General features: G+C 39.3%; 1 protein-coding gene across 1 annotated transcript in view; it reads right to left on the bottom strand.

Moving 5' to 3' along the window:
- usp13 (ubiquitin specific peptidase 13) overlaps positions 1 to 23800 on the bottom strand; it is a 93340-nt gene that overhangs the window by 55043 nt on the left and 14497 nt on the right. The window contains exons 3-8 of the mRNA XM_069896987.1: positions 22816 to 22876; positions 13152 to 13273; positions 8696 to 8838; positions 6754 to 6938; positions 2954 to 3048; positions 1992 to 2179 (exon numbers count right to left, since the gene is read on the bottom strand). Of these exons, the coding sequence (XP_069753088.1) occupies positions 1992 to 2179; positions 2954 to 3048; positions 6754 to 6938; positions 8696 to 8838; positions 13152 to 13273; positions 22816 to 22876 (794 nt within the window). The remainder of the gene's footprint in view (positions 1 to 1991; positions 2180 to 2953; positions 3049 to 6753; positions 6939 to 8695; positions 8839 to 13151; positions 13274 to 22815; positions 22877 to 23800) is intronic.

Raw genomic sequence — 23800 nt, 5'->3', positions numbered from 1 at the left:
GGCTCTACACTCAGCTCTGGATCACCTCAAAAACAGCAATTCATACATGAGGCTACTCTTCATCGATTACAGCTCGTCCTTAAATACCATTATTCTCTCAGTGCTGGTCAAGAAGCTACAAACTCTAGGCCTCTGTACCCCACTCTGCAACTGAATCCTTGTCATTTTCATTGGAAGACCACGGTCAGTACAGATTGAAAACAACCTCTCCTCCTTAATAATTACCAACACAGGCGCATCCCAAGGATGCATGCTTAGCCCACTGCTCTACTCATTATACACCCACATCTGTGTGACCAGGGACAATTCCAATGCTATCTACAAGTTTGTCGATGACACCACAGTTTTCGGCAGAATCACATAAGGCAATGAGGAAGTGTACAGGAGGGAGATAGATCAGCTCGTTGAATAGTGTAATGACCACAACTTTGCACTCAACGTCAGTACAACCAATGAAATGATTGTGGACGTCAGAAGGAAGTCAGAGGAATATGCCCCAGTCCTCATTGAGGGCTCAGTAGTAGAGGGTCAAGAACTTCAAATTCCTGGGTGTCAACATCTCCAAAGATCTGTCCTGGAGCCTCTATGTTGATGCAATCACAAAGAAGGCTCACCAGAGACTATACTCTGTGAGGTGCCTGAGGAGACTCAGTATATCAACAAAGACTCTCGAAACTTCTATAGGTGTACCCTGGAGAGCATTCTGGCTGGTTGCATCACTGCCTGGTGTGGAGGCGCCAACTCTCAGGACAAGAATAAACTCGAGAGTGTAGTTAACTCGGCCTGCAACATCACAAGCACCAGACTTCACTCCATCGAGGACATTTACATAAGGCAGTGTCTTAAAAAAGCAGCTTATATCCTAAAAGGCCATGCCCTCTTCACTCTTCGACCATCGGGAAAAAGGTACAGGTGCCTAAAGATGCTGTCATCAGATTCCTGAATAATCAATGAACCAAAGACACTACCTTACTTTTCATGAACTGTTATTACATAGTAATGTTGTAAACTGGTTATAATATGAATGTTCGCACCATGACACTGCCGCAGAACACTGAATTTCATGACTTGTTCATGACAATAAATTCTGTTCTGATGAGATTATGAAGAAAGGGAGAAAGCAGACCTATTCTGAGATACAAGAACAAGGTTGAGAATTTTATTACTTATCAGGAGCTTAAGTCAGCTAACACAGGGATGATGGAAAAAAAGGACAGTGTGAGGTCAGATACTGGCAACAAAGTCCTGAAGGTGTTAATTTATTGAGAATAGAAAATGGACAGGAACTAGTGGAGAATTTAAATAGCTAGTCTAGAAGTTACAAAAGCCAGGATAAGTATTTCAGCTGAGGAAATGAGAAAAAAATGGGTCATACATTGTGATGGAAAATAATTTGGATGACAGGTTGAACAGATTTGCCTAAAACACACTAAGGTTCCATCATCCAATACCCAGGATAATATGGAGTCACTAGCTTGGGCACAGAATTTGTGGTGTGAGATAAAGCCATTGGAAGAGATTGGCTGCCAATAGTTTATATGAGGTCTGGCTACTATTCTCAGAAATTATTATCAGATGCAATACTTGGATAAGAAATAGCAGGAACCAGACGACAGATTCTAGAGACTTTATAACAATGCACAGCTAGTCATAGAAGACACGCAGGTGATTCTCTGGTTTACTTCTGTTGGTTAGACAATTACTGCCAAAGTGCTCCCATCCTACTTGAAGATAAAAGAGCGGATTTGGAGGTGGTGGGAAGCAGTACTATTGTCACAGTCAGATGGGTCGCAGCAGTGTCTTTGATGAAGGTAGCAATATAACTGCTCCAGTGGCAGAAATCTGACAGAAGGGCATTCATTGGTGAGGGAAAGGAGTCCAGAGAGTCGATGGCAGGTGACATCTGACAATAAATTCCAGAAATCAAAAATAAAAATCACAAAACAATATTGTCATAAATACCCAAACACAAACTTCCACATAGACCTCACCTTCTCTGAAAGTCAGGGATGCTGAAGATTATCTGCATGACAGAGCTGAAGTAGCAGCTGTTTCCTAGATTCCTGATGCCGGTGTATCCAGACCCATAGATTGGTTTCAACTTTGACCCAGATTCTTGGACCTCCTCCCATTCACTGATTCGCGGCTTTATATCGTTGACTGGATTAACATTTTCAGACTGTTAAATAGATGCAATAAATAAATTCTCATTAAATCTTTATCTAATCCACTCATATTAACTATTAAATACCTGATGTTTTACATTTTGTCTTTACAGTGGATAAATGCCTGATCCCTGCCACACAGTTGAAATGGAAAGCAACTTTATTTTTGTTGAATTCCCCTTAGTGATGGTGAAGCTACTACACATAACTCTAGCAGGTGAAATTAACCAAAAAAAAAAATTGTCAGTGGCCAAGAACAAAAGCAGGTGCCACCAGTCATCATCTCAATGTGAAATTTGAGCAATTTATATAGATTCAAAAAAAGCACATTACTGCCTGTACATTGTTGTCTCTAAATCTCTTTCGATGTGTCAAAAATATAGCCAGATTTTCCCTTCTAAAAGCAGGTTCAAGTGCCAAATGGGTCACATTACCTGTTAGCAAATTGAAAGTCATAAGGTTACAGCTGGTTTGATGACAATCAAGCTTTGGCACGTCATTTTTCCCTTTCACTCCATCAGAGAATCATCGGCACGTGCCATGTTCCATTTCCTGATCTCCACTCATAAAATGACGCCTTTTGTTTAATACAACTTTTTTTTTTGCATTTCATTATATCTGGTCTAGCAAATAAGAACCAAGTTATAAAATGTAATTCACAGCCCACTCTCACATATTGAGTTAGTGCCTATTGGTTGCCCTAACAACTGATTCGTTGCTGTGTCCCCTATCAAAAACACTGCTGCGTATTTTTCTTAAGAAAAAATATACAATGTTCTCCCACACACCGTCTCCATTTTCAGCATGTCGATACCAAAGTGCATCAAGTGTTCTGCAATATTTGCATCGAGCACTGGTTCCTCTTCATCAAACGAGTAGACATCTACATTGTAAACAAAAAATAACAATTTTGCAAGACCAACTTTTAACAGACATTATCCAGATGACAACATTTTTTTTTAAAATAATGAACATTGTCATTAATCTGCGATATGTATCTGCATTCTCTTGGATGTACAAATGATGAACAGACTCTCATGAATGAACTGCATTGGATCAAGAGTTCCCATTGTGTACATATATGGAGCTAGTCATTCACACATTGGTTCATGACTCTTAAACAAATGGAAAGAAACAAGATGCTTTTTGTCAGCCAATGGAAGTAAATAAGAAAAAGAGGTAATTCACCCTTCAAGGAATTAGGGGATATGGGGAGAAGGCAGGTAGGTGGAGTTAGGTCATAAATTAGATCAGCCATGATCGTATTGAATGGCGGAGCAGGCTCGATGGGCCATTTTTGGCCTATTCCTGTTCCTACTTCCTATGTTCCTATGTTCCTATCAGAGCTGATCTGCATCTCAACTTTATAGCCCCATTTTGGCTGATGTTTACATTATTTTAAATTAATTAGAAAAGTTATCTCTCAAACTTTTAAAATTATTGATTGAAATCAGCTCTACAGAAGAAAAGGATGTTTTTAGGAGTGGATTGAGGAAGTAGATCCACATGTCTAGTACTCTGGACATTCTTCTAACTTCTCTCCTAAATTGCCCAACTCCCTTTATAAGCATCTTTCTCCTTGTCCAAGATCCCAAAACACACACAACTTACACCAACTCCATCTTTGACATTTTATGCTCCTTGGAATATATGCCAATTTACATATTCAGGTGAATGTGCACTTTTACCAGTTAATCTCAGAAATGTCCTTACTCCACTTAGTAAATTGCTTGTCTTTGTGATAGGCTCACTATCACATTATCCAAGCCATTAATTGTAAATTGTGAATAGACAAGGCCCCATGTACCATTAGCCACTTCCCTCCAGCCCACTGCCTCCACTCTCAAGCTTGCACATGACTAATTTCCCAATCAAATCAATAATTTGACTTCCATTACATGACCAATTTTAGACACAAGAGGAAATGTTGCCTTATCGAATAGATTATGAAAATCCAGTCTATGTCTATTGGGATTTCTCTGGCCATTACTAGAGAAACTGAAAAAAAAACTGTTACTTGCATTGGTCACGGTTAGCCCTTCACAAATCCAAGATGAGACACACCAATCAGCTCAAATTACTCCAATACAGAATTTATCATTGATTGTAAATCCTAATGTCTTCCACAGCAGAGGAGATTTTAAATTACTTCATCCTTAACCCGAGCATTTCAATAACTTAAGAAAAATATAAGTATCACATTCTTGTTACAAAACTGTTTAATGCATATCACAAAATCAGTCATGGTCACAAAATCAGTCATGGCTATTTTCTCACACACAGAAGCTATTTTGATTTTTTATATAATTTATTTTTCCTTTAGAAGAAATTATAGGAAGAAGGGGACGTTGCTGCAGCTGTGGTAATGGCATCACTGCTGCAGGCATGCACTTGGGAGATTCTCAGCACTCCTCCTCAGGGTCCTACTATCTAACCTTCACTCACGACAGCCATGTACACGTATATACTGCCTGCAGAGTGGAGCTGGTTGCATCATCACATTGGAGAAAGTACAGAGGCCCATGCTCAAGATGGCACCCATGCTTGGTACACAAGACCAGCCATTCTCAACCTTATTTGGCTATGGCCCACTTAGACTCTGCTCAAAGTTTATGGGCTTCCTTCTCTGTGAAGCAAATATTTAGTTGGTTTCTTCCACACATCCCTCCTTCCGACTACATAAAAAGCATTTTATGGTTTTACTCTGTGGTCCCTCCCATAGGCATATCTAGGCTACAGAAGCCAGTGCACATGGCCTGGGAGCCACTTGAAGAGGAGGAGCCATTGTCCTCACCTTGCCCGCCCAATATCGAACTCACAAGCCCAACGCTGATCCTTGCCTTTCGTCTCGTGCTCGTCGCCCACCAACCTGACCACTGATCCTGCCCCCACTGTGCTGCTGCCCGAGTAAGCCTGACATCTAACTCCCAAGCCTGACGCGATGCCCATTCGCCTTGCTGATCCTAGCCCGGGCCACCCATTCACCCCCCTCACGTCTAATTCCCGGTGCCCAACCGCCACAGCCTCACTGATCTTACCTCTCCCCCTCCCCAGACACAAGTCATATAATTTAATCCCTTCAGCAGGGAAAGATCCCCCCTGCCTCTGTGCTATATCAGAAACCGATGCCAAGAAACAATCCCCTGGTAAGAAGATGCTGATGGGAGATCTCCGGCATATCGAACAATTTCTGTGTGGCAGAGAAACCCCTCTACTCATGCTCCATGCATATAGCCCTTTCATTACACCAAGGCAAACTGGGACAAGGGGGCTTTAAAGGGAAAGATGGCTAATTCCTTGCCTGCCTGCATTCTCTATTTCTCTCTCGCTCCCATCTGTCTCTCACAGACATATCCACATGTGTGTGCGTGGGTGTGTGTGTGTGTGTGACACACACCACCCACTATATACCATAAATGGTTCTGCATAGTGGAGGATGGCAGGCACTGAAATCACAAAGGACTCACTGAGTGTCGACAAAAGTAGTGCACATTGAGTAGCATGGAACTCTGGGGGGGGGGGGGGGGAGAGAGTCAGCAAACATTGACCAGTGTTCATACACACACGTGCACGCAGAGCATGTTGCAATCCTCCCTCCCAGAGATGTGGGGAAGGTGAAATGAGAGGACGAGGAGCACATTGCAGAGAGGAGGCAGTGAGGACAGGTAGGGGAAGCAAAGTGGATGGCATGGCAGCAGCAAGGGATGGTTGCGGGATGAAGGGTTGAAATAAGTTAGTTTTAAGAGGAGGGGTGCAATTTCAGTGCTTGCCAAAGGCACTATTTTCCCTAGATATATCTCTGACACCTCCTGAAGTATGCTCTGGCCTTGGGATGGGGGAGTTCCATAGAGCCCCCGGTGAGAATGGCTCTCCTAGACCTCAAAAATTGTGGGCTCTGAGGGAGCAGAGGACAAGCACAAGATATGCCCTCCCCCCACAAAGAAGGGAAAGTCTGGAGAAAACACTACATGGTAGGAGACCACAGCAGTGAACCAGTGTGAGGAATGGCAGTCAAAAGTCTCACACCAGGCTGGGGACTAGCTCATGGGAACCAGGTATTGGGATTTATGAGGGTGTTGATGTCAAACAGGGCTCCTGAACAACTTCCTAATTAGGGGTTCAGTACTAGGGGCCAAGGAGAGTGATGTGGATGCCTTGAGCTCAGATTTTCCGCTGAAACGGAAGAGTGGCCATGCGGCTATGAAGGTTTTGTGAATACAGGAGGCTGTGGCATTGGAGAAGGTGATAGGATCCATGGGCACTCAATATCTCTGAAGGGGCTCTGTTGCTTCTCTTTCACTTTTTGATATGGGCACTGGACTGGTGAAACCAATTTGTGTGCCTTTTTGAGCAAATAAAAGGAAATTAGAACATGTAAAAGAAAATGATACAACTATTTTTCATTCTGTGTTATCTGAGGGATAACTGGTACATTTTAATTTTACATAAATCATTTTTAAAAAAAAAGAATGAAAAATAGAATTTACAATTCAGAGAATTTTTTAAAAATTACTTCAGAATCAGAACTAACTGCAAACTCATCCAACTCAGCAAATCATATTTTAGTTTTCAAGAAAAATCATCTTACCCGCACCATCTGGACTAATCGTTCCCAATTTAACTGCCAAAGGATATTTTTTCTTTCGGTAATGTTCCAGAGCATGTCCATTGCCGCCACTGCCATCAAAGAACCATTTCCCACACAATATGTGACCATCTGTCAAGTTTAACCAAAGGTTCTCCCTCAGGTCACACCAGGCACATTTCCAGCCACTGTTAGAAATTGTAAAAAAGCAGATGAATGACAAGAAAGTATTAGACTTAACATTCATCTTTCTTGTTTCATAAAAATAATTCAATAATGACAGAAATAGTATGATATGAAAGGCGTATATAACTGTGGAACTTAGGATGGCACATTACATTCTTATCTCTTCAATAAAAACTTATCAAACAAGAAATTAACATAACAATTACAGCACGGAAACAGGCCATTAGGCCCTTCTAGTCCGCACCGAACCAAACACCCCTTTCTAGTCCCACCTCCCTGCACAATGCCCATAACCCTCCATCTTCTTCTCATCCATATACCTGTCCAACCTTTTCTTAAATAATACAATTGACTCAGCCGCCACTATTGCTCCTGGAAGATCATTCCACACGGCTACCACTCTCTGAGTAAAGAAGTTCCCCCTCATGTTACCTCTAAACCTCTGCCCCTTAATTCTTAACTCATGTCCTCTTGTTTTAATCTTTCCTCCTCTTAACGGAAATAGTCTATCCACATCCACTCTGTCTATCCCTTTCATAATCTTAAATACTTCTATCAAATCCCCTCTCAACCTTCTACGCTCCAAAGAATAAAGACCTAATCTGTCCAATCTCTCCCTATACTCTAGATGCTTAAACCCAGGTAACATTCTGGTCAACCTTCTCTGCACTCTCTCCACTCTGTTTATATCCTTCCTATAATTAGGCGACCAGAACTGCACACAGAACTCCAAATTAGGCCGCACCAACGTCTTATACAATCTCAACATCACCTCCCAACTCCTATATTCCATGCAATGATTGATAAAGGCCAGCATACTAAAAGCCTTCTTCACCACCCTATTCACGTGAGTTTCTACCTTCAGGGAACGATGTACCGTCACTCCTAAATCTTTCTGCTCTTCTGTATTCCTCAATGCTCTCCCATTTACCACGTACGTCCTATTCTGATTCTTCTTACCAAAATGAAGCACCTCACACTTATCAGCATTAAATTTCATCTGCCATTTTTCAGCCCACTTTTCTAAGCAGCCCAAATCCCTCTGAAATCCTTGAAAACCTTCTTCATTATCCACTATTCCACCTATCTTAGTATCTTGAAGGAATTATTTCTCCCCATTAATAAAGTGGTAATTATTTTTACTATTCTGCAGTTCCCCAGTTCAAGTAAATAAATGTCAAAAATCAAAGAAGATTTCAGAGCCTAGTAATACTGCTATTCAATACTATATAAAGCTTTACATCACCAACAGTGGAACATTGTCCCATTGAAAAATTATCAACTTAAAATGTCCCTACCATCTCCCCTTTTTTCTTTCTCTCCACAAATGCTGCTCAACTTGATGAATATCTTTAGTGTGATTTGCACTTATTTTAGATCTCACACATCAGCATTATTTTGTCTTACGTCCATGTAAAAGTAACAGCATTTTTAGTTTACTGGTGTTCATAAAAATGCATTTTTACTTGGCCAAGTAATCCCAAAGCATTACATTTATATTCTTTGGTTTGTTATTACAATGGCTATAATATATTCAGGCGTTTTGTGGTTAGGAAGTCACTTTTTTTTTGTATTTCACTAACTACAATTAAAAGAAGAAATTGTTCTAAAGAATTAAATGATTTTTTTTTAATCAACCTATTATTTCATTAAGTCCGGAATATTGTTCTCAACATCTGAACAATATTCAGGTCGGAAGGAATAAAAGGACAAGTGGTTGAATCATATCACTGTTTTTGGAGCAGAGAAGGACATTGACCTGGGCGGGATTCGGACTCCATTGTCCAGTTGTTGGAGGTTGTCTTCATGTTTTGAATGCTTAAGCTCTTCTTCCCAGGATTCAGAATCTTGTTTGCCATATGGAGATTTCGCAGCTAGGACTGCATCACATGCTATTGTCACCTGGAATGGTGAGATTGAACAAGAGGTTCATATATTAACATGAAATACAAGGTTGAAATGATTATTTATCAAAGCTGCTCAAAATAAATGACCATGCAACTAAAACATTTATTAGTACACCACAGATTTCTATCCACATTTAACATATACCTTTGTAAAAGAAAATTCCCCCTTAGCAAAGCAATTCTTGATGAAGCAACAGCTTTAACAATGCCAGCTAGTCAGACATGCTGAGACATTCTTCATTGAATATCAAATGGTGCAAAACGCTCCAATCAGCCACTGTCTAAATATGATAGTTTGCCCAGATACGAAGCTTAGCCAGAGAGAAACAACAAGCATGAGATATTCTCAGATTTGTTTCAACAAAATATTCAGGTTCAGCAAAGAATGATGCCATTAGTTTTAGTTTCTCTTGAAGGAAAAGGAAAGAGCAAAATGATTAGGGAATTAAGTGTTCCTGTATATTCCCCTCAGCTTTCAATTTTAACAGGAGCCTATTGTGAATCTGTTGTATTCAAAATTTGTTAGTGGTTTGACTGACCAAATGATCCCTACAATGAACAATCTCCCTCTACCTTTGATCACTATTCAGAAAAGATATTTTTGGAAGGGCAATGGATGGAATTGGATTCAGCTATACTCTTCTCACTTGTCAAATGCCTTGTTGATACTTGCTGGAGTTACACGTGCAGAATAGCCATTTTAGGTACAGGATTGGAGCAGCAGTGTCCTTCAACAAGGGTGGAGAGCAATTAGTGAGCAATGAAGTACTGGGGACTTCACATTTGCAATTTCCTGCATTATTGAACAGTTACTTCAAAAAATGTACTTGATCGGTGAGGGACATCGATATCGCAATCACCAATAGTGACTGTTTAGCTGCCCTGGCTACAGTGCTGTGCTTGCCTTGAGATGAATAATGTTCATGACTACAGATGATGCTCAGGAATTGGGACCAAGTTTGGAGATTACACTAAGATTGGAGGTATTGTGGACAGCAAAGAAGGTTGCAGAGGGATTTGGACCAGCTGTAAAAAATGGGATGAAAAATGGCAGATGGAATTTAATGCAGACCAGTGTGAGGTGTTGCATTTTGGAAAGACAAACCAAAGGGCATACACTGTAAATGGTAGGGCACTGAGGAGTGCGGTAGAACAGAGGGATCTGGGAATACAGATACCTAATTCCCTGAAAGTAGCATCGTGGGTTAAGGGTGAAAGGGGAAAGGCTTAGGGGGAACATGAGGAGGAACTTCTTCACAGAGTACTGGGAGTGTGGAATGAGCTTCCAGCTGAAGTGGTAAATGCAGGCTCAATTTTAACATTTAAGAAGAATTTGGAGAGGTACATGGATGGGTGAGGTATGGAGGGTTATAGACTGGGTGGACTAGGCAACAAAAAAAAAAAAGGTTTGGCATACACTGGAGGGGATGAGGTGGCCAGTTTCTGTGCTGTAATTGTTCTATGGTTCTAAACTTCTTAAGTGTGAAGTCCTTTTTCTTTTTGAGATTCAGTCTGTCAGGTGCTTTGATAATGCATGTGGATCTTCTTATCACTGGTGATTGTGTCGGCTCTGCTGATCTAGCACTGGTGGTGTTTCCTCTGTGCTGTGCAGGCTGGATCCTCTGCATTGGTCTGTTCCTGGAGTTTCTCTTGCGTTTTCAGCAGGCTCTTTCGATTCCTCCTCAGTATTCGATCGTCCTCTGTCCTGACAGTGTAGGATCTTGGATTTACTTCCTCCAGAACAGTGGCCTTTTTGTCCTAAATGATGGAATCTCTGAACCTCACTGTGTCATGTTGTGCCAGTGGCCCTAAGCTTCTTGCTGACTTGTCATAGTTTTCTTTTTGCCTCCATTGCAGATGCTTTTGTTTCTGTTTGAAATCTTGGACATCTCTGTTCTTGTTTGGGTCTGCAGAGTAAGGAAACATAGTGCATATTCTATGTCCCATCAGAAGCTCACTGAGTGACATGTCATGTTCAGTGGTGAAGGTCTGTAACTCAATAGAGCTCAATAGGGATCTGAGCCACTGTCTTGTGCTTTCTTGAGCAACTGTTTAATTATGTGAACTCCTTTGTCTGCTTTATTGTTTGACTGAGAATACAGAAAACTTGAAGTCACATGTCAAAAATCATACTCTTCTGCAAAGTTCTGAAGTTCTCTAAAACTGTAACATGGTCCGTTGTCATTGTAAACAATTTGAGGAATTCCATGTCTTGCAAAGATCGATTTCATATATTTGATCACACAAGCAGCAGACATGTTAGGAAACAGTGCAATCTCCAGATAATTCGATAGATAATCAATAACCAGCAAGTAATTCTTTCCACCCATGTGGAACAGATCAGACCCAACTTTCTGCCATGATTCCACTGGTAAGTTAGTTTTGATCATGGGTTCCTTTGCCTGCTTTGCATGATGCTTCAAACAGGTCTCACAGCTAGAAACCATCCTGTCAATGTTAGCATTTATCCCTGGTCAATAAACAGCAGTTCTGGCCCTCCTCTTGCATTTTTCCATTTCAAGGTGCCCCTCATGTACGCTTTCAGCATCTCTTGTTGTCGTGATGGAGGAATGACAATTCTGATCTGTCTGAGTAGAAGCCCATTGACAACACTCAGCTCAGGTCTGATGTTGTAGAATGGCTGACATTCACCTCTAGGCCATTCAGATTCTTGATGACCTGCTGTAGAATTGTGTCTTTTTCTGCTGCGATCTGTTTGGATTTCATGTCAGATACGGGAAGCGATTCAGTGATCAGGTCCACGTGGAGATTCACATAAATCTCTGTGGAACTCTCAATGTGTGCTTTATTCTGAGTCGTTTCCCTGGATATTGCATCAACTCAGCAAGTTTCCCTGGTGCGAACACCACTTCAAAGACATAGTGTAGTAGCTTCAACTTCAGTCTTTGGGTTTATGGCAACATCTCACTGAGATAGTGGTCAGGATTATCGCTAGCACTCTATCATTACACTGCAGATCCTCCATCCTCTGGATGAAGAAAATGAATCCTGATCTCATCCCGTTCTACGTGCCTTTGATTTGAACAACTGGTTTCTATGAGCCAGTCTCCAGGAGCCTGCAGTCATGTGGGTGCCCCCACTGCAAGTTGGTTGCAGCCTGTGTGGGTCCCAGCTGCTGAGCCCCACCCTGGTTCGCTGCCATGGTTACCATCCTGCAGGGTTTTCTCCTCTGCTCCTCCTTCTCAATGAGGGGTGTTCTCCCCAGTTCTGATGCTCTGTGCTGGTCCATTGCTCCCCGTAGTTTATAAACCCTCGTGCCCACTTCCGAGCACAGGCGCCATCATCTTGGGCACAGACCTCCACAGTTGTAGAATTTTTAGATCAAAAACACTTTCAACTCCTCTAAGTGGCCACAACACCTATATGGAGCCAGAAGCGTTAGGACTGGGCGGTTGATTCCTCTGGAGCAGTGTTGCATCTCCACTCTCCCAGATCAAAATATTTTCACTCTGTAGTTTCCTTATATCCTATGATTTACTTTTCTACTTGTTTTTATGTCATTTGCACATTTAGAAATTGATTGTTAAATATGTATCCTGGACTTATCCCTGTGGCCCACCACTCATTACATCATATCAACCACAAATAAGCGATTTATGCCTACTTACTTATATAATCAGTCTTCCATTCACGTTAATGGATTTTCACACAGCGAGCTTTTATTTTTCCACAATAACCTTTGATGTGCACCTTATCAAATGGCTTCAGAGACTCTAACTATCTTACATCCTCCAATTCCCCTTTCCCTAAGCTTACTTACTTCTTCAAAGAACTTCAACCATTAGTCAACCATGTTTTCTTTTCACATTACCAGGTTGAGTTTGCCTGATGATCTTGAACATTTCTAAAGTTTCTAAGTGCCTTTCTATAATATCCTGTCCTTTTAGCATCAAGTTTGAGACATCTTATTTTCAATGATTTTTTTTCCTGCTTTACAAATTTCTGATATTAAAAATTTGTTATGAATTGGTTACATTGACATTAATTTAAAATCTTTGACAGTATTTCAGTCCGAAACTCTACACATACTTTATTAAATCATATTCAAATCAACAATAAATTTTGTTTTCTTTGAAGTCTAGGTTAAAAAGGTTTCCCAAGTTATACATTGCATTCTTTGGTAAACCAGTGTTCATCTTCCTCAAGAGTCGTATGATTAGGCTGAAGGGAATTGTGCATCTTTCTTCAGCAGTAACCTCCAACCAACTCCACTTGCCCACCTCTCTCACATTAAAAACATCCTTGAAAGGGGAAGATTTAGAGCAGCTACTGAACACACTCACTGACCAGCGCTGGCAACTCCTCTATGTTTGGCAAAGGAATTTCAAAGTGGTCAGGAAATATAACAAGTTTAGCTTCATCTTCATATTCGTAATCTTCGTTGTTGAAGTCTTTGTTCTGCTCCAGGTCTGAGAAGGAATAAGTAGGATTAAAATAAAAGCAAATTAACACACTGAATAAATTAAGCTTCAGGCATTGCAAAAGTACATTTTAAAAGGAAAGTCAAATATCCTATTGAAACCAGCATAAACAATCGGCATTAAAAGAAATTACCATTTATACAAAACATGTACCTCAGCATTAAACCACATTAGAAATGCTGGAAATAACGAATGATAGAAAATTCCATTATGATTAGTTTATGTGACACTTCAAAATTAAAAACAAAACTTTAAAAAAAATAGATTATTTATTTTGTCACATTTTGGAATTCAAGATGTGTTGGGCCAAATAGTGTTGCCTTGTGCCTTCCATTCAGATTCACCACTAGCTATTCACCTACACTTGCCTTAGCCAAACCAGAAGTCCTGCTCACCTGACTGCTCTCTGCGGCCCAGAATCCAACCATTTCTGTGTTCTGGATGGTGACTGAGCTTAGAAGGCTCAGGAAACCCATGACAGTCTTTGACAACTAGCAAACATCTGAGGGAAGCTCTGCTGGCTTCATTGGTTTTAACAATTTTAAAATATTTCAGTGTCAATTAAAATGGAAATAAATATAGTACTTTTAAAATGTCATTAAAATATTAAACCAAAGCCATCTATACAAATTAAATTATTAGCCATTAATGAAGAAATTACAAGATGACTTAGAACATTGGAAAAATTTACCACTAACACTGTTAGGAAGGGTAAATTGGATTAAAATGAATATCTTCCCAAGGATAAAATACCTATTTCAATCATTACCAATTCCCTTAACAGAGAAATTCTTCAATGAGCTAAAGAAAATAATAAGGAAATTCTTATGGAAAGGGGGGAAACCGAGGATAGCGCTAGATAAATTAACAGAATGGTACAAACAAGGGGGTTTGCAGCTACCAAACTTTAAGAATTATTATAGAGCAGCACAATTAAGATATCTATCAGATATTTATCAAACCAGATTTTACCAGATTAGAGCTAGATAAAATAGGGGAGAAGGTACCAGGACAAATACTTTATAAGTGAGATGAAAAGCTGGTGCAACATAGAAGTTCACCAGTACTGCACCATCTGTTCAATATTTGGAAGAAGATTCACGTAGAAAGGAAAAAAAACAAAAATTACCAACTACCAAAATTATTATTGATGCAAAATCAACTAATCCCCTTCACAATAGATAACCTTTCCTTTAGAGAATGGGAGAGAAAAGGGATCAAAAGAATAAAAAATTGTTTTTTGAGAAATAATTTATTATCTTTTGAACAAATATGGTATAACTCACAGTATAATGTTTGCATACCACCAACTGAAAACCTACTTAAAGGACAAATTGGGAAGCAGACTGAGGTCACCAGAAGGAAGCAGTTTTGAATATGTGATTACAGACACAATGATAATTAAAAGATTTATAACAAACATGTATATCAAGCTGCAAGAGAAAGAGAACAATGAAATAAGCTGTAGACCCAAACAAAAGTGGGAACAAGATCTAAACATAAAGATAAAAAATGAAAAATGGGAAAAGCTATGCTCCAGAACTATGAGAAATACAATAAACACGAGGTTGCGCATGATACAATATAATTGGTTACACAGGCTATACACCACGCCCCAAAAGTTAAATAAATGGGACCCAACAGTATCAGACAGATGTTTTCACTTTAAGAAGGAAACTGGAACAACAGTACATGCAATTTGGGCATGTGAGAAAGTGGAAAAGTTTTGGGAAGATCTAAATCAGGTATTAATAAAAATCACAAAAAGCAACATACCAAAAAATCCAGAGATCTTTCTTCTAAGTAATATAAGAAGTAAAGAACTAGGCCTCGATTTGGATGAAGCACAAAAAAGATTTATTATGATAGCCTTAGCTGTAGCAAAAAAATGTATATCAACCTGGAAATCAGAAGAGAGCCTGAGAGTACAGCAATGGTACATAGAAATGAATAAATGTATTCCATTGGAAAAAATAACATATAATTTAAGAAATAATGTCACAGTATTCGAACAAATTTGGGAACCGTACATGGAACACAACAGAGAGGGCCTACTGTGGACCTCCACCCCCTAAAATGACAGAATGAGAAGAAGATTAAATGAACTGACCCAGTGTGTAAAAGTAGATGACACAATTTTCTTGTTTATTTTCATTGTGTGATTACATTGTTTAATGGGTTTATTGTATTGTATATGTTGAACATTTAATGGGTAGGGAGAGGGGTGGGAAGGAGGGAGGGAAGGGAGGGGGGGAAAGGGGAGAAAATGACACTGTGTATATTCAAGAGGGAAATGTTTGTGTGCATTTTGGTTAATATGGTTCATAGTGTGAAAAATAAAAAAAATTTTTAAAAATATTAAACCAAAGCAAGAGGTCCCAATGCTCAGAACAGAAAAAAAACTCCAGAAGGTTGTTAACTCGACCTGTGACATCACAAGCACCAGCCTTCATTCCATCAAGTACTTCTACAAGAGGCAGAGTCTTAAGAAATCAGTCTCTATCCTCAAGGACCCCCACCACCCAGAATATGCCCGCTTCATTCTGCTACCATTAGGGAAAAGGTACTGGAGCCTTTCACTTTGACATAAGGGCTGCTTCTTTCCATCTGCCTTCAAATTCCTGAATGAACGATGAACCACAGACATTGTCTTACTTTGACTTTATCTTGCACTTTTTAAAAGATTGATGTTGTAAGGTGATTTCTATAAATGTTTACACTTTGACGCTGCTGCAAAACAATGAATTTCTTGACACGTTCATGACAATAAATTCTCATTATGACTATTTTAAAACATATCTTAACTACTCCACCCCTCCTCACTGGACTAAATAGGATCCTTAAAATTCTACACCTGTCTAACCTGCTACAGGTTCCAATTGGCATTTCCATGATCAGGGATGTTTTGCTACAGCTGCAAATTACATAGGACTCAGCCCACATGCCTTATTGGCCTGCCCTGCTACCTTTCAGAATCTATGACGCCCCCGTGTCATCATTCTCCCTTATTTTAATATCTGATTATTTGTGTGTTCCCCCACTTCGTTACACCACCCATGTTACCTCATGCTCCTCTGAATTATAGTAATGATCTTCTACAACAATACCATTTGCCTCTGTCTGCCCTTGCTTGAAAGCATTAATGATCTGCTTTTGGTAAGCTTTAACTGAATCTCATAACTTAAACAAAGAGCATGCTATGTTTTCAATTTAATGCTGGCAAGACTAGGGCTCCAAATGCAATGACTTTAGATGTAATCAAAAGGGACACCTTCTGTTTTCCCCGAGCATGTGCGGAGGTATCATGATCAAACTTGACAAATAACAAGGAATTGAATTGAACATTGGATTAATGCATTTCATTCGTTTTAGTTGAAGGTTCTGTCCTAAATCCATCCAGTTACAAGTAATAAATCAACAACAATAGCTTCTCTTCCAATGCTGACAATCTTGCTTGGATCATCAACAACTGCCATCTCACTTCCTACTGGATATTCTGGTTTCCCCTCACATCCATATGTTAATTGGCCATTGTGGATTACCCTTTAATATTGGTTACAGCCAAAAAAAATAGGCATGCATGGTACAGCAAAATGAGATGGAATGGGATTGCTGCACTCAGAGTGGCATCAATCTGAGGGATAAAATAACCACAGTACTCAAAAGTGCCGGAGAAACACAGCAAGACATGCAGAATCCATCGGAAGTAAAAGGCCATCAATATTTCAGGCCTGAGCTCTTCCAGGAGTGTGGCAGATCAGATAGCTGCCTGAGAAAAAGGAAAGGGGGAGGAGAGGGGTGGAAACCAAATAGACTCATTTTGTGCATAATAGTTAAGTCTTTAAAATTCCAAATGAGAATTGGCCGTAAAATCCAAAGATTCACCGGGTGAAGAAACTTTTTCTCATCACTGTCATCAATGGATAATTGATTTTGAGACTGCAAATTCTGGTTCCAGCCAGAAGAAACACAACCAATTTGACCAAACCCATTGTCTTGCCATCAAACTACATGTCCTCCATTGACCACGATAGAAAACAGAACAAGACTGTTCACAATTTTACTGCAACCAGTGTAGAACTTTAGATCACTTACCTAAACTACCTCTAAATCCATCTGTTTGCACTACTCTGTGCCTGCCTTACTTCACCTGATATCCTCAGATTCTTGCTGCTTGTGTCCTAACCTCCAGCAAATCCTAATGTTTCATTTCCCCTACAGCTCTACCTTGGCTTTTGGTTAAGTAAAATCTAGGTTTTAAAAATCTCACCTTTGTTTTCAAATCTCTCACAACTTCACCTGAAATCTTATCCTGCCTCATTCTTCAATTTAAATGCAGTTCTGACCTTTTCCTTGACCCCTTTGATCTCAGATACACTTTCAAAAGCTAAGACTACAAGTTCTGGCATTAACTTCCTGGATGTTTTCATCTTGCTCTTCTCCATTATTTGTGATTCTCTTTAAATCCTATCAAGCTTTCGGTTATTTGCACTTCACCACCTTAGGTGGCTTGGGGACACATTCTGACAGCATTCTTCTGAAATACCTTGGAACATTTTGCAGTATGGATTCTATTTGATAAACACAAGTTACTGTTCACTATTGTTCCTTCGTCTGAATCAATGAATGAAGTCAGACTAGTTTTCAGCAGAAAACAGAGGAAAACCACCCATAATTCATCATTAAATTGACTGAAAGTTGATGCAGTTGACTGGAACTTGTGCAGCGCATGGAATGTCGACCTGCAACTACCTCCTTCCCACACCTATCCCAATTTTGAGCTGTTTTTACAATAATCTGATGTATCTGTCAGTGCTAAATAGTTTCCGTCATGCATCTAATTCACAATGAAAGAAATACAGGGGATTAGGCATTGCTCAAAGTTAGCCTCCAATCCCATAATCCATATTTATGGAAACTATTTATCAATAGTGATTAGTGGGAAACAACTTTCTGAAGGACCCAACATCATAATTAATTTATAGCTCCAGATCCTGACTTCAGCTGTACTGATGCAGGATGGGGGCTCTGCATCCCCCTGGTTATAGCAGAGTAGCCGCAAATGTAGAGAAGTGGCAGGATACGTCAATATGATTCATACTTTTTCCAATAGATCCAGAGCAGGAACAGAATTAATTCATCAACAAAGACTAAGAGAAGGATTTTCTTCACAGGTTTATTATACGCCACTGCCCTGCCACATGCTATTTAAGGCCCAAACCTTCTAAACTACCCACTTCACTTTCCATGCTACGTTCAATCATGTCAACCATTTTTTGCCTCCCTTTATCATGATTCACCTTCAACCATGCTTGCCACTGCATCTTCTCATCATCTAAAAGTGCCACTGTGTCTCAGATTTCATTAATTTCATCCACACCAGATTGGAGCCTGGTCATAATTATTTCTGCAGTCGATTAGTGATAGATCTACATCCATGTTATACATGGCCCTTTTATTTGTGCCAAGAACAGATTTGTTTACAGCACAATGCTTATTCAACTACACAGCTGCTGCTTTTTGTCAGGACCAGCTACACACTAATACTGTTATATGATGACGTACATACGTTTGAGCAGAAGGCAATTAAATTAAGTTAGACTTCTGACTGCACACAAGAAATATGATTTGTCTCTTCTGACTTCAGAAGGAAGATCCTTTACTTCCCAGTTCCTAAATTTGAACAGCTGGCAACAGAGTTCCTAGGTGACAATACATCACCTTTTATACAAAACGTGTCAATAAGAGTCGTTTCCATATAAGGGAACATTAGGAATCAGTGGGCTCATCTGTGGAAAGCTCAGAGTTATAGGTTTCATCAGTCTGAGACTAGTTTAAAAATATATATTACCAAATATGACAAAAAAAACCCTCCTAAAAATCTTCTCATTATCCTTTGAAATAGTACAAGTAGCTATTAGGCCCTTCAACCCTGTCCTGCCATCCACTGATCTTGGCATTGCCTTTCCAAATTTCCACTGTGCACAACAAACAGAAATGTTTCTGGACTCACTTCCAAGGTCCTCCTTCTGAAATCTGGACCATGTTCCTCCTCAATTCAACCCTCAGCAGAAATTATTTTCCCTCTGTCCACCCAAACATTTTAGCTCAATATCTTGAAAATTTGAAATCAAGTTATTCTAAATTCCAAGGTGCAGAACTCTGCACATTTGCTCCACAAAATTTAAATCTTGGAATCCAGGTTTTGTTCCAATAAACTCATGACACACATCTTCCAAGGTGATGCTTGTACATTATTGAAGTGTTGGCGCAGGAACAGATTATATTCTGTCTTTGTCCACGACAATTTAATAATCTGCATTACATGGACAATTCATCTGCTCCCCTTAGCTCCAAATGTTTTTGACTTTTCACTGCTTTTAGCTTTTTGCCATTTAGAAAGTACTGTTTTCTGGTCAAAAGTGGATGACCTCACTTTGGTTGTACTGAAATCCATTTGATCTATTTGTTTAATCTATTAAAATTTTTCTAATTTAATATTTCTGTGAAATATCTTACAAGGTCCAAGTCGGCTGCATGAGCAAACCTGGATATGTGGATTTTTTGTAGAGCTATAGAATCAGAACACATACAGCACAAAATCAAGCCCTTTAGCACATTGTGACCACACCAACCAGCCACGCACTTATACTAATCCGACATTAATCCCATGCTTTCTTTAATTCTCCCCTCATTACATCAAGTCCCCCTAGATTCCACCACTCACCTCCACACTAAGGGCAATCTACATTCTTGATATGCGAGAAGAAACTAGCACATCCAGAGGACATCCACGCACTCACAGAGAGGGCATGCAAATGCCACACAGAGGGGACCCAAGATCCAGGAACGAGCCTGGATCTCTGGAGCAGTGAAGTGGCGACTCTGTGAACATTGCTACTCCCCCACCCGATCAGCCCTCTCCATCATCCAAATCATTTAATGTAAAGCTGTAAGCCCAACAAGAATTTGCATATCATTAATCACCAATTTATTTAGATGCAAATTAATTAGCTTCAATCCCATGAGTTTCAACTTCATCTAGTGGACTCTTACTTCGAACCTTTCTTTTCATTTATACAAATGCCATTGGATATTCTACACTTGATCTTAGCAAAAAGGTCGAGAAGCGATGCCATTGGACATTCCACACTCATCTCTTATGAAGTGTTTCATTAGGTTTCTCAGGCATGCCCATGTATCAACAGATGATACAATGTATCAGAGTATCCTTAATGATAAACTACCATCTTTTCCCAGCATCAAATGCAATTCCTCAATTTCCTTTCCCCACCTTCAATGGCAAAAGTAACATGTAGTTTTTCTAATTGAAATAAATCCAATAAAGTTTGAAAATTTGATATTTGTAAAGTTCTCATCTGCTCCCTTTAAAACTGGGATGGAAACCATATGGTGAAAAGGATTTGTTGCTATGAGTGGAATCATATTTTCATCATTTATTTTATTAACATTAAATTTGTTGGGCCTGATTTAATATTTTAACTGCATAAATAATCTATATTTGCTATAGATGACACAAGTAAAGCAAAATGAAAGTAAAGATTTGAATACCTTATTCAAAATTCAAACCTGTAATAGCATAGGAATAAGAAAACTAGATGATCCCAAGAGCATCCTCAACCATCCAATAAGATTAAACATGGTTGGCCCATTGGCTACAACTCATTTTCCCTCCAGATTCACCTTGTATTGCATTATGCAATGCACAAGCTCACCCTTGTTGTATTTAATGGCTCAGTATTCATTGTTCTCCAGAATGGAGCAATCCAATGATCATAAAACTCTGAAGGACAATTTCCCATCTCATTATTAATTGTCAAACCAATTATTCTAAAACTATGCAGCTCCCTCTCACCATTCAATTCTAGCCTCCCCTACCAAGAGAATCATCTTCACAGAACCTACTCTATACCCTCAGAGTATTCTTAACAACATCTTCAACAATTTTATTTAAATATTAGAAAAAGTGTTGAGTTCATAGAAACTTTTAGCTGAGGATATGAGGTGAAAATCCTTGGAGGATTTGGAGAAAAGTTGATCATTTGCAAGGATAGCGACTGCATGGGTCATTGCACAGTGATGAGTTTCTGACACTGTTTTTGGAGTTCATGCTTGGGAGATGAAGCAAGAAGATGGTGAGAAGAGGCAATCTTGTGTAATCAGCAATTTTGGGTACAAAATGTCTGAAAGCAGCCAGCTGAGGTGATGGATCAAATGAAGAGAGGGCCTCAAGCTTGCTTCATCATTCAATACTGTTAAACCTCAACATTTCCACATTATCCCAAAAAAAGCTATAGTCTTAACTTCTAATCTATCTTTTTCAGATTTGAATATCCTCAATGTTGAGCTCAAATAGGTAGAGAATTTCAACGATTCACAACCATTTGAGCCCAATGTTGATTCTTCTATCGTACAAAATAGCGTAAAAGAAAAAATTCACCTCATCTCAATCCTAAATAGTTCAAATTGTGCCCTAATGTCATGTAATTAGCACTAGACTCTCTATCCAGCAATAATCAGTTTCTCAGCATTTATCCTGTGCACCGTTAATACTGGAAATAAAGAGAGCAATAGGCAGACAATATAAATGGATTCAAGGAAACAGAAGAGACAGAAGACAAAACAGAAGACAGAAGTACAAGGCTGGGAGTAAAGAGGAATTGGGTTTGCTAGAAAAGGGATGGAGACTGGGTGGTTGTAACTTTAATAAGAAATCTATGAGCTCCTCCCACTTGATTTTGGATATTATGGGGAAAAAGGAGAGATGTTTAAGGAGATTTTGTTGATGCATTGAAGAAACCAGAGATTGCAGGATGATCTCTGATACTCACTTTTGGAAAAGAAGTACTTGAAAGCAGCCAAATTTAACAATGGATGGGTATGCCACATATACTGAATTTTCCTCTTCTGGAACTTCATATAGGAAGAATGGAATCCACATCAAACTTGCACCCAGCAAAGGAAAAATTTTTGGGTTTCATGTCAGAGAGGCTCAATGTGCTTGCAAGTTTCATGAAAGACAAAATAAGTTACAATTTGCAACAGAGGTTTTGATTCATGGCTCAGTTACACAAATCTGGTTAGACATGATCTTTTTTTCCTACTGTCATCCAAATAATTCTTCATTTTCATCAAAAACTATTTTCCCTGGAGATATGGCCAATATTTAACTTCTGTAGATATTGGAGAAATAAGTCCATAAGAGAACATTATTGGTTTTGAAAAGAATATCCAATGTGCTAAGGCTTTGCAACAGGTTTGGGACTGAAAATCTGCCAAACAAGGATTGAGCTCTTTCTCCAAGGATCTAGGACTGAAAAGAAACGTGTCCATCATTTGACCTCTTCTTGGGAGCAATGTAAAGATCAGTACTTTTAGAGATAGATTTAAGAAGAGACAGGGATAGAACACTGTATAAAGATTGAAAACTAATTCAAATGTTTTTTTTAAATGCTTTTAAAATGAATGCTCTAAAGCAATATGCAGGAATTGAGTTAGCAGCTGCTTACCAAGAAATATCCGAGGGGATCTCCTCTTTGGAAGTACTCCACCAGAAGCTCCTGTGGCCTTCTGTAATTTGAATTCAAGGAAAAAAAATTTTTGGTCTATGTCAACTTTACAAATGCATTTTTTTCTGCACCATTTTCAGTACTTAACAATACAAAAGATTGACAGTTAAAACTGAATGACACTAGATTTCATTTTAATTAAGATTCTAAATACTTGGGTATTTGTCTAGACTGAAGCAACACAAAGTAACAAAGTATTTATTTCCAAAGAATATTGCAGATAAATATCAGATACAATTCTGGAGTTGTATGACACAGTATCCATTCTTCAACATACTTCAACACTTGCCAATAACAATTCTCATCTACACCATCACTAAGTTCACCTCTGTAACATCCTGGAATCTTCACCGCACTCATAATTGAAAGCCTATTTGTGCTTTTTACTTCCTCAAGATTTGACTAGACAATCCTCCTCGTTCTTTTTTCCTATCCGCTTGCTCATCCAAAAACTTGCCTGCACTTTAGCTCAGATTAAGGGCTATTCCTCAATTTTCCTCCAAGACACTTTTATTTCACTGGATTCTGAGCCAACTGATGAAGCCAATATGGGAACTGCAGATTCCACCACAGATCGGTCAGGTAGGTGGGTGATTTGTGAGGTAGTGTGCTTTTTCCATCATTTACACCAAGCTTTTGTGTGTTCTCACTTTAAACATAAACCCCAGCTCTTGCTCATGGACAACGGCTTTTAGTTAAGCAATTCAGTGATTTGAATAGTCTCATCCAAGTTTTCAAATCCCTCAAACAAGACCAGAGATTGGTCTTGCCCCTTCTTATCTGTGGCATTCATACAATCTCACATTCTTATCTCTGCTCCACCACTGGTGGCCATGTCTGTTAGTCCCCAAGAATTCCATCCCATAACCTCTTTCAGGTGTTCGTCTTAAAAGTAGTGACCACAAAACCAGCAAAATTATTACAA

Source organism: Narcine bancroftii, chromosome 9 (assembly GCF_036971445.1).
Source record: "Narcine bancroftii isolate sNarBan1 chromosome 9, sNarBan1.hap1, whole genome shotgun sequence".
Classification (NCBI taxonomy): Eukaryota; Metazoa; Chordata; class Chondrichthyes; order Torpediniformes; family Narcinidae; genus Narcine; species Narcine bancroftii.
The sequence above is the reverse complement of the archived record's forward strand: the minus strand, read 5'-3'. Positions and strand labels throughout refer to the sequence as shown.